Source organism: Charadrius vociferus, unplaced genomic scaffold (genome assembly GCF_000708025.1).
Source record: "Charadrius vociferus isolate BGI_N301 unplaced genomic scaffold, ASM70802v2 scaffold72, whole genome shotgun sequence".
Taxonomy (NCBI): domain Eukaryota; kingdom Metazoa; phylum Chordata; class Aves; order Charadriiformes; family Charadriidae; genus Charadrius; species Charadrius vociferus.
Window position 1 is genome coordinate 8680189 of NW_009647830.1, and position 12663 is coordinate 8692851.

General features: G+C 36.0%; 1 protein-coding gene across 1 annotated transcript in view; it reads right to left on the reverse strand.

Moving 5' to 3' along the window:
* The window catches only part of PTPRQ (protein tyrosine phosphatase, receptor type, Q), a 108986-nt gene that overhangs the window by 61983 nt on the left and 34340 nt on the right, over window positions 1-12663 (reverse strand). Inside the window, exons 18-23 of the mRNA XM_009882671.1 lie at window positions 11944-12104; window positions 10258-10403; window positions 3545-3710; window positions 2775-3065; window positions 2212-2487; window positions 1289-1440 (exon numbers count right to left, since the gene is read on the reverse strand). Coding sequence (XP_009880973.1) covers window positions 1289-1440; window positions 2212-2487; window positions 2775-3065; window positions 3545-3710; window positions 10258-10403; window positions 11944-12104 — 1192 coding nt within the window. The remainder of the gene's footprint in view (window positions 1-1288; window positions 1441-2211; window positions 2488-2774; window positions 3066-3544; window positions 3711-10257; window positions 10404-11943; window positions 12105-12663) is intronic.

A 12663-nucleotide genomic window follows, 5' to 3' on the forward strand; every position in this document is an offset into this window, starting at 1 on the left:
AAGAGCTGAATTTCAGCAAGAAAACCTGGTAGACATTTTGTGGGATCCAAGTTATGGCGTCTAACTACAATATTTCTATATAAACTGGTCTTCCTGTCTTGCTGCCACAACCTAAATCTAATTTCTTGCCCGTATAACATTACCAAAAATGAAGAAATGTAGGGCATGGCAGACGCATTCAAATGCTCCACCCAGTTTCTGTATTCTAGTTCAGTTGGAGTCTGCCTCAGATGGACAGTGGGGAATAATCTTCGGTGACCTTCATGAGCACCCAAAGAATGTGTTTCCAAAGGCAGCTGGCTGTAGAAACCACTGTTCCTCTTCCATATGTATATTGTGCTCCCCTTCCTCCAAGGATTATGGAAGAAACTGAGGTGACGACAGCATTTCATTCCACAATGGGGAGTACCAGCAGACTGCATAAGGGGTAGCACAGCAGGGCTGATTTCCTCCACGTATACGCTTAAGAACAGCACAAGCACTTTCCTTGTATGCTAAGTCTCCGCAATAAGGACTGTATGGTTGAGGGAGCTGGAGTAACGGAGCTCCTCACAGTCCTGTGCGCACTGTACACTACACATCTTAAACTTACAGCTTCTGCAGCAATGCGTTTTCCCTGTAGCTTTTACAAGTGTCTTAGGTGAACAGAACTCAGTATATAGTTTCTAAGCCTGAGACGCAATCCTGGCCTCAGCTTGCTGCCCCTACAGTTCGTGGTACATTTCTTGATTCCATTCAAGCAAACAGGCTTAAGCAGATATAAATGCCTTGATCAATTTTTGTATATAATTTTATAGCAACTATTTCAGTTAAAATTTATTCAGTTATTCTTACTCTGCAAAAATAAAAAAATGCAAACCTCTAAACTGTTTTTAAGCATTTTTCAAGGTGACTAGGAAAGTATGTCTTTCTTTTTGAATCTTGAAAATCCACAGACACTAAATAGCTAAACAAAGGTAGCCATAAAACAAGTAACATCGTGATTTTCTATCATTAAACTTACATTGAAATATGAACTAAAGATTAATAAAGCTTACCATTCGTGAAATATTAGAAGCTCAAAGCAAATTAAAATCTATCAATTTGTTTCTATCTGATTTTAAAAATTGAATTACAGGTATGGTGGGAGGGTAAGTAAACTGTCTTAACAAATAAGAATTTAGAGGTGCTCCACAATTCTAGGAGCATAACAGACATTTAAAATATTTATCATATATTTTGCTCCTAAAGCATGAAAAAAGTATGTATTTGCCAAAAAATAAAGAAACACTGTTAATTGCAAACATACCTGATACAATATTTTTTCAGTGTTGTTTTGATAAATCTTAAAATTATATCTCATAATAACACCATTTGGCTGAGGACTTGGATCCCATTTTAGCCACACAGAATCTGCAGTGTAGTTGGTAATGGTCAAATTCTGGGGTGGAGCTAATGGCACTGCAAAAGAGAAATGCTTTTGAGTTTCAAGTTACAAATAATCCAGGCAAAACCAAACACGAAGCAAGAGAATATATATATACGTCTGTTACCATTTTTATCTGAACTCAACAAAACAGTACTTCATTGCTATTTTAATTTTTTTGTTTCTTTTTGGTATGAAAAATTCCATTGATTTCGAATACATGTTTAGTCAGCAAGGGATCTTCTTAGAGAACTATGTATTGATCACTTAACATCCCCATTGTCAGAACTAAGGCATTTAACAAACATCATATTACATGTATTACTGGAATGTGATATACTTTGCTTCCTTCATCATATATTGAGTGCAAATCAATATATATTTACAAGATGCATCATTTACCATGCAGGTGAGAGGAGGTCCATGTAAAGGAAACATGAGAATGTGTCAGAAATATTTCCATGTTTTATTATTATTCAGTTACGTGGGGGGATGAAGAGAAAGATATTGTTGCTTTCTTCAAAACCCCTGACACTTGGCAAACAGTAACACATTCCAAAGGCGAAAGACATTTCTCCTTGGAGTTATTTTTGTACTCCTATGCAGAATGTGACCTCCTCTTGCACACTGTGGTGGGAGGAGAACTCAGAAAAGACTTCCCTTGTAGTGTTTCCTTCTTCTGAAAGCTCTTCACACACAGACTGAGGGAAAGTTAATCCTTCATCTCAACTCTCTCAGATCTGATGTTCAGATCTAAGATGGATAGGGCCAAAATTTCAAAGTTGGTTACAATTTACTTTGCTCACCTGACTCATCTGTGTAGAACTGAAGCACGGCAGATGGACCAGGTCCTTTTATTGTTCTTGCAGCTGCATAAATGCTGTATAACGTGAATGGTAGAAGGTCTTCCAAGATGATAAAATTATTGGTGGTAGAGAATGAGTTATTCCTCTCTGGCCCAAATAAATTTAAATCATAACTTATTATAATACCACTTGGCTTAACAGGAGGGTCCCATGAAAGCATAACTGAGGTAGTTGAAAGATTGGAAAACGTTTTGATTATAGGTGCTGATTCTGGGACTACAGGAAGAAATAAAAAAGAGAAAAACAAAGATAACCTCAGAAAAATATGAGTTACAATGAAAAAATGTCTTTTAACTATCAGTTAAAGTTGTGCTCTGAGTGGAAAATTCTATTTCATGGTCTCAACACAGAAATGTGTAGCAGTTGTTTGTGTCATTGCATAACAAAAAAGCTTTAAGTAACATGAGAAAAATAAACACAATGATATTTGTTTCTTTTAGAAAGCTATTTGGTGGGGTTTTTTCTACATTTCCTTAGGAATTAATAAAATATACTTATCTTACCATCTTCATCAGTTCTTATATGCAGACTTAGAGCATGCAGTTCAGAAGATCCTTTATCAGTGGCTGGTGTGATTTTCAGAATGTAATCAGTATATTTCTCCAGATCATCAAAAATGATGCTTGTGTTGTAAGTAAGGAAAGATAATATCTCATTGCTTCCCAGTTGCAATAAACTTAGAGAAACATGAAAGAAGACTAAGCCATTTGGCTGCGATGGTGGAAGCCAGCTTACATTTACAGAAGACGAGGAAATGTTGTGATAGACCAGATTTTCAACAGAACCATCTGGGACTGTGAGAGATAATAAGCAAAAAATAAATGCATGGATTACAGCAATAAAGAATCCAAAATTAAAACAGAAATAAATGCCCAAAGTAAGATTAATTTTTTAAATCTCATTTGTAATATTTTGTACAAGTTTTTTAAATCGTTTATGTTTCCCTATCAAAAGCAAAATATTTTGAAGGCCTATATGAACAATCATCCATTTTTAATTTGATTAGTAAAAGACTCTTAATGATGGTTTAAGACAATATTTTTATTGCTCACATCCAAAGAAACAGCTTGTGAACTACGTTCTTAGTATTATAAAACAAAGACTCAGATCAAAATGTCTTCTTTGCAAAGAAAAATACTGTAGTGGTGAAAACAGTACTTACTGGACTTTTTTAACTTTGCCATCATAAGAGTAAAATAATTTTAAAGTTAGAGGATATTTAATAAATGGAAGTACTGATAGACGCTGAACATTAAAAAAGGTATTAACTTACCATCCTGATCTGTATACACGTCTATTATTTCACTGGTTTTGTTTCCATCTCCAAAAGCTGTGCTTGCAGTTAACCATAGAGTATAATGGCTGTATTTTGCCAAGTCCTCCAGAATTGCAGACTGGGGCATATCGACATCACTGTTGTTTCCATAACTTGTGAAATTCTAAAGAAAAAAAAAAAAAGCGTTGTCATTGAAAATGTTAATTATTCATTGATTTGTCTTTCTAGTTTCCCATTCAGCCATCACCATATGTTATGATTCATCACAGTGTTCAGAAGACATAAACCTTAACTTTGACTCCTAATGAGTCCTGATTTTTACTGAAACACTCAAGTAATTTACTGTAAGATGTCTATTGTTACTCTCTGTAAGTACTATAGAGTACCTAATTGACTCCTCCTGTTGTTTGTAGTTGTTGAATGCCAACCCATCTTTTTCTAAAATACATTAAATCTGGAACATTGCAACGTGTTCATCCATATTGCATCAAGAAAATAACAAAAAAAAGCTGCTAATTGCTCATAGATTACACAAACATACATGCGATTGCCTTGCCTGATCTGCATGAAGCAAATCAAAGGACTTCCCTCACTTTATTCAATTTTTAGGAAAGTAGATCTTACAGAAAATTGTCTGATTTTGAATTTAAAACTTCCAGAGGTAGAGATCTCACTGCAACACTTGATAAACTGTTCCTTTTTTTTTAGGTGTCCTTCCCATTAGAAACAAGCCATTAGTTCTAATGCAAACATCTATACCCAGTGGATTATGTTAAACTGAACGAATGGACAGAATTTCTTTTCCTTTTGCAGTTACTTGCTAACAAAAAGACTGCACCAGAACCAAGTTCCACTTTCTTTTGAACTATACAAAAAATTCCACGAAAACTGACTGTTGCAAGAGGTTAGTGCTCTAGATCAGCCCCTCTGAGGAGGCTGTTTCCATTTGGAATCGACCAAAGCTTTGCTCCTGATTCGAAGAGTCAGTAGTATCATGCCTTTCCAGCAGCAACATGGCCTCTTAGAGCAGATGGTATGGGAAGCACTTCTCAGGACCAAAGAAGTCCTCCTAATTTTTCTACGCAGCAGGATTTTCATGGTGAGCTGCATTTTGCCCAACCCCCTGGTGAATTGTCTAGTACACGTTCCAGTTATTTGGCTTGCCCACTATTTTTGGTGTTACATCTTATTCGCACCCTCCATCTCCTTAAAATCAAAGCTGGCTTTAAATTAAATTATTTCCTAAAAAAGAAAGGCTGAGACAGCAGACTTACTAAAACGGGAGGGACTGTAACGTTTGCATATTTAAATTCAGAAATACCAGAAACAAACACAGCATACTAAAAAATGGCTTATATTTCTCTTGAGGAAAGTTCCTACTGACGAAATCAGTGTTATATGCTCTATCAAAGTTAAGTCAGTGCCGTGCAAATTGATAGTTCAGTATGCCATCTTGATATCTGTCACCAATATGTATCAATTTAAATATCTAACATAATCATCAATTTCTTGCGTACAGGCAAAATTATTTTATTACAGCAGAAAACAATAGGTGACACTCTCATTCATTTCCCTGAGATTTTTATACCAATATCCGAACACCTAGTTTTGCCTACAGTCACTAGTGCTCATGTAACATAAATAAGTATTTTGTTTGGCAATGAAAATGTAACCATTTGTTTTGAATGCAGAGCAGAAGCTGCATCAGTAAAAATACTAAGAATACCACATTAATATATGACTTTCCTCTAAACACAGACGGAAGCTCACACTATCTTCACATAACTAATGGAAAAAGGCTGGGAAGAGCTTTGTTTTACACTTGGGTAGTGTAAGATACAGGAAACAGAGGACTGAATTCTAATTCTAACTTCTGATGCTCAAGCACAGTATGACAGAAAACACCTTCTGATGCAGAAGCATCACTGTAATACCCTCCTGTTGTTATTATTATAATATCTTGCAATTATTAAGTTAGCAATTAATAATGATATCAAAAAAAGGACCTTAAATAATTCTCTGAGTTTTCAAGGTAAAAATGTCAAAGGTATTACATCAAGTTTTGATCCTGGATTTAATGGGAGTTTATTGGTATGAACAGCTGAAAATCCAACGCTTAGTTTAAAAAGCATACCTTTACAATTTGGTCAGCTGTCTGGCAGCTAAGGACTCAGTGAACCAATAACTTGAACACTATAACAGCAGGCTTTTTGGTGCTTCAACAAAATTGTTTTAAGAGGTAGTCCCCTTACTATGAGGAGCCCAAGGACCGAGGACTTCCTCAAACTTCTGATATGACAAAATATTAGAAAAGAATGAAGTCGTAGTTAAGAGTAAGGGTGTGCAGGAAGAACTGTGTGGGTACAAACTGAGAAAAGATGAAACTTGCACTAATTCTACCCTGGGGATAGAACACTATAGGAAGTTTTACAATTAACTGTGGCTGCAGATGAAAGCAAACAGCTTAGGATCTTTGGCTACAGCTGAAGAAATTCTTCCTTCTGTCCCCTTCTTCATCCATACATGAAAGAAGTTTTGACATAGCAAAGTATCAGATTATTAAAAGCAACTAAGTGTAAGCAATACACGCAGGCCATGAACGTGGCAGCAGAAAGTAGTATCTTCTTCACCTCAGGAAGCAACAGAAATTTCCAGTGGCATAAAGCTGTAATTAGTTGTATACAGACAACACAGTGCTGCTGTTCTTCACTGTTAACCTTTTTCCTCTGCTCTGTTTCCCTCTTTAGCTTCATTGTCTTGCACTGTTGTCTTGAGTTAGAGTATCACATACTTGACTCTGGCAACCAGGTGAGAGTGGTGACACTGAGGGCTAAAGCAAGCCGTCCCTCAAAGACTGTAATGCACACTGTTTCAGTACCAACCTAAGTGAAGATATTTCCCTTTTTTTTGTGCTGTACCGTTCTGAGGCCATCTTTTAAAAAATTTGCAGTGTATTTCAGGGAAGTTCTCCTTTTATCCCTATTTTGGTCATACTGGTGAAAGAAATTGCTTAATTGCTAAGTTAATATAGCACATTGCTTGCATCCCTTCCTTGTCTGCATCCCGAGGGCAGACCAAGCCAAATTTCACTCTGAACTGTACCCAGTCATGTTTGTCTAGGTTGGCTTGAAGTACAGGGGTTAGATGGTTTGGAGTCTGGTGTTCAGACTCCAGAAAGGCGGTGGGCTTTTTTTTCTCTACTTAGCTCCTGGTTCCTCTGTCTGGTCTGGCAGAGCAGGACAGTTGTCATCTGTACTGAAGTTCCTCCACTGAAGAACTTTCTCCAAGCATAAATTTATATTTGTAATTAGCACCTTTCCCACTTTCTTGCTAATCAAAACACAAATATGGAGAGATTGAATAAAAGAGTTTATTCAAGTCAATGATATCTCTTATAGATCAGTATTTAGCAATGAGACAATTAGTTCCATAGATTCTTTGACTTCTTTCCTCGATAAGACTGGCGAGTATGATTGCTTCAAGCACCCTGTAAGGAAACCACAGAGTAAAAATTGCAAAGCTGCTATTGCAAATAGTGAAAGCTCAAACTGTAGGAATCCAGCAGTGTCCCAGAGAAGTGATGTGAAGAAGAGGTACAGCGCCATGTCATCTGGGTAAGAAGTACTCTTTGTCAGAGTAAGTGCCATATCTTCACTGCACTGGCACAGAGTAGTGAACATAAACCAATAAGTAGCATTTTCCTTAGACCTACGGCAGCAGAAGACAAAAGATAAAGCTGAACTTGAACCTAGCCTAGTGCAAGAGATGGTTTCTTCTGTTTGGCTACCAGTCATTCCTCCCTCTTTGACACTTTTACAACCTGTCAACATCCCCATAGAAACAGCCCACTCATCTACCCAAATTCTCAAATCTAATCTCCATCACTAAATTTTTCCTTCTGCTGTTCCGGATCTGAATCCTAGGTCTGGGCATCCCAGGCCTTCTGACTGGACAGCCGCAGTGTGATTTTTCATGTAGGCCTGTAAAGCAAAGGAACTATACATTATTCTTCTGCCCTATGAAGGTATGTAACTTTTTTTTTTTCTTTTTAAAGGAAAACTATTTTTCCTGCAAGTTTCTGCATCCTGTCAAGGAGTAAACTGCATCCTTTCTCAAGTCTTTTGCTTTTTTCCCGCAAAACAAAATGCTTTACTCTGCAGCTACTGATTTCCTGGTTTTAACACTGCTATTCATAAGCAGCGCTCTATATTCCCTAAGTTTTAATATGCCTGAGGAGTTTGAGAACATGTGAGAAGTGACAACTCAAGACAACAGAATAGTACTAGTTTTAGTATGAACTTTATATCTATTTCAGACTATGACAGCATTAGATGATGTTAATTAGCTTGAGATTCTTCAGTCAGGTTGCTTTTCAGGCATCTAGAAGATATGCTTTCAGACTTGGACCTCTGCTATTATGTCCTAACAAAGAAGCAGATGAAAGACTGGCAGAGAATGGCTGCCTACAGCACCTTGTCTGAGCAGGTGGGGTCCCTAGAAATGTGAAAAGATGATATATTTTTTTAGTTCTCCCTTAGCATTTCCCAAACTGAAAACACAGTTTGGATAAACATAAGCAGAATGGCGACATAGCTGCAGAATATTCCAACCAAGGATTATTTCTTTCTAAATGTGTGCAATGCAAAACTTACCAACAGACCCTGCAACTACGTGGTTATACTTCTAAGTTACAGATAGTTGTTATCTGTATGTGTGCATACACTCATACAGCTTACAACTGTTTGCATATATTATATATACATAATATATATACATACCAGGCTGGTTTTCACACACACATTTCTCTGTTGTTAAAAGAGTAATATAAAATATCTAACAGAAAGGAGCTGGGGAGAGTTGGTTTTTTCTCCTGTTTGAAATACGTCTTGCACCTCCAGGGATGCCAAGGGCCGGAACAGGAGTGCAGTTGCCATGCCAAATAGTGAACAGAGAGGCATGTGAAGGGCATAGGGAGTTAAGCGAAGCAGACACATCAGGAGTGGATCGCGATTTGAGAGATTAATAGTGATCTCCCATGGCCAGTAAGACAGATGCAACAGCAGCTGAATCCTATCTTCTCATAGCTTTCTGCAGAAGGATGGGTTAAAAATTAAAGCTGAAAGGGTGAAAATGGTAGTTTTCACACCTAAAAGTGGAGCTACTGTCAGCACGTTTCTGCCATCCACCACATAATATGCCAAAACAGCAATCATTTCCACACATGCCACCATCCTGTTCTAGCCCAACTTCATCACACAATAATGAAACTGGACCCTCACCTTGCTGGGCCAATGCTACTGTGCTCCATCTTCCCTATCTTGCTCCTTCATTTCCAGAGTCCTGGGCACATCCAGAGGGATTATAGCTCTTGGTGTACCAGTTTTCCCCGTACTCATTCACCTCAGAGTTCCACCTTCCTAAAGGCAGGAATAGCCCAAGTCCATAGTCCTCCTTTAAACTGGCTTGAGTTGTCCAGGCATTAGGTAAATGTAGACACTCTTCATAGGATGGGCTAGTTCAGGTAATGCACTGGTGTAAAGGTTTCTCCAGGGATTTGTTAGGCTAAGAAAAATGCTGTTGGTATAGCAGCGTGTGCAAGCAGAGACTGAAGCTCTGAACTATAGCCCTGACTTTAATCTCGTCAGAATGTGAATTCATGGCACAGTCCTGCTTGCATCTGAGACTATGCAGACAGAGCCTGGCAACCACACAGCTTCACAGAAGTCAGAGAAGTGTATGTACTGAAGTATGTCGCCAATTATTCAGTCACAGGTATTTGCAAAATTTGTGATTTTTTTTTTTCTAGTTATCCTCAAACACATGCATACCTCACACTAGACATATCTTGAGTATAAAGTAATGCTTGAAAAATTACCTCTACTGCATAAACTTATTCATTAATTTATATTTCTTTCTTTTCTTCCACATGTGTAAAGCTTGTAACCAAAAACCTGTAAATGAAGCTTATTTCTTCTTTTTATATTTCTGTATCATAATATATTCTTAGAAAGGAGAACAGAAAAATTATACATGCAACTAATACATGTGGCGCACAATTAAGGATCAAAGTAGCAACAAAAAAAACCTGCATGGAAATACGTGGATCACCAAAAAATATAAATAACATCTTATTTGCCTTTTATGCTTTAACTTGGGAATCGCAATATCTTTGTTTCAATATACTAAACAGTAACTTCCTTTAGAGAGTAACAGAAATATGAAATAATAATGTATTCACTACTTTGATATTATTTTCTTATTTTCATTACTGTATAAACATGCGTTACAAAAGTAAAAACAGAACTGTTACAGAAATTTATTCAAATTGATAGATTAGACTAAAATAAATAGTCTTAAGGATGTGCAATAAATGTAACGGGTCTGGTGTTTATTTATCTACATATGCTGTGTATATATATGTATTACATCTATGTGTGTTTATATAGATGTACATATAAACTTTGCAATATGGAATATTACACAAAATTATTCGCTTTAATGCTTAATTATATGAATGGCCAATGAGATGCACAATGCAATACATACGATTTCAAGATGTGCTTCTGTATTTATAAGTTAAAAAACTGCCTTGTGATAAAGGAAATATGAAAAAGCAATATATTGATAACTATAAAATTGATTTAACCTTTAATGAATTATAAGAACACTTTGGTGAATTCTACAAAAGAAAAATATAAAAATAAGCTTACCTGTATGAATATTCCTGAATTATTTTTGAAATAAACTGAGTAGTACAGTATATTTCCATTAGGCTTTTGAGGAGGAGACCAGAATAGCACTATTGATGTGGAAGTAAGGTTTCTATACACAACATCTCTTGGTGGATCACTCGGTGCTGGAAAAATGTTAAGTTTAAGTATAGGTTTTCCACATTTTAGCACCCAAGAAACATCCACTATAGATTTGACAACATTATATGTCAAGTTAAATGTATTTCTGATTATGGTATAAAAACTGCTTCTGGAAGTGATGAAATAAAATACTAGATACAAATAAATGTTTAAACCCCTATTTTTTTGAGACACATTTGTACTTAGCTGCACATGTAAACAGATACTCTTTTTTTATGGAATTTGTCCCATACTTAATGGTTTGGGCACATGGAAAGTCTAATTTGCAGACATCAAAGTTGACTGAGTTAGGCTTCTATGCTCCATATATAGTTAATAGGAAAAAAAAGGGATTTCTTTTGAGAAAACCTAAATTAAAAGCCTTATTCTCTCTTTGCTGATTATAAACAGAATTCAGGCTCCCAACTCATGTAGGTAAACCAGATACTTAAGCTTGGACAGTGTGATAATTTCTGGTTTTTGCATTTTCCTCAGCATTTTAAACGTGAAGGAAGGATTCTAAGTCTTCAATTAGCCTCTCCTCCTTTCCTGTAAAGAATAGCAGCATATGGTCCTTCTCAGTAGCACAGTGATGTAGGAGACTCAAATTCAGATCCTTAAGTCAGCTTAACAGAATTTAAATCCATATTTCTCACCATCCAAGAAAATACACAACAGGCAGTAGAGTACTGAACACTGTAAGTTATCTTATCTCTCTTGCTTTCTGCTGTTCTAGTTTGTATAAAATACTAAAATAGTAAATGAAGAAAGAACTCTAGGATCACTTCCTAAAAATCCTGCCCTAAAATGTTGGTTCATGTTTCCATAACAGCTTCAACAGCAAAGACTGGGAATTAGAGTGTCTTTTGAGGGATGGTTTGGGTAGACACTAATCGTGCCAGTGATTGTGTGTTGGGAAGTCAGTTCATCTACACAGGATGATTCTGAAATATGCCTGCATATTATTCATTTTGGAACAGATTGTAGTAATATAACTGATGGGAAAACCAGATACAATAATTAAACAGAATGATTTTTGAAGCACAGTATATGGTACGATTATTTATAAAAGTCATCTACCATGTTGGAAGTAAAATCGTTAAGATAGAATAAAGAAATCAGTGTACACTTAAAGATTTCATTTTCAAATTAAGACCATTTCAGACTTGTGAGAGAGACTGTAAAGAGTATTTTTCCCCATCAGAAGTTGTGTTGCAGCAAGATAAAGCAAAGAGCTATTAAAATATATTATAAAATTAATTTAATTTATTTCAAAATTTAAAATTAAATTATTTTAATCTTACCTGTCTTGAAGGGAAATGCAAAGTTTTTCTCAGTGAATTAACAGGAATACCCATCATAATTTTATAGAGCCATAGATACTTGTACTCACAAAGACAGAGAGACACACAAATAGACAGGTAGACTGTCTCTTCATGAGCAGTCAAATGCTACTTTTACTTCAGTACCTTTATTAACCTAAATAAGGCTGATGGAAATGTAAGGCTGAATGAAATTAAAGATTCACACCATATATAAGCTTACCTCCTTCAGAAGTTCTGAATGTTATAGTATCACTTTTTATGTTGCCATCTCCAAATCTTGTACTTGCTGTTAGGTAAGCACTATAATCATAGTTATTTTCCAGGTCTGTGAACTGCAATGATGTTTCTGTTACATTAACACTCCTTTTTGACATTTTATTCCTAAAGAAAAAGTATTTTATTAATTACATATACACACCATTTCTGTATGTATACAACTGTGGCATACAATATAAAACTGAAAAATGCAACATTGTGGTAAATACAAATATTTTAGGCTTTTAAAAAAGATGGAGATAACTTGTATTTTATGTTGAAAAGCTCACTTTTTTACTGTTGCATCACAATAGGGCTCTTAATTTTGGTTTGGTTTTGTTTTTGTTTTTTTTAAAAAAAAATCCAACACAAATATATTTGTAAATTACATCAGCAAAGACAATGATTATATGGAATACCAAGGAGGAGCATGTCCATCTAGTAACTGCTATCAAATGGTTATGTGGTACCCTTGGGAAGGACACAGTAGGGCATAACTAAACTGTCTCCCTGGACAGGAATAGCGAAATATAAAAAGATTACAGCAGGGAGCATGCCCTACTCTGACTCTGTGAAATTGGTCAGAAGGCTGAAGTTATAAATGGAATAATAGAAGATGATATGGAACAGGAATTAGCTGGTGCTGAGTTAATTCTGGTGGAATGTAGCAGGGGATCAGAATGGA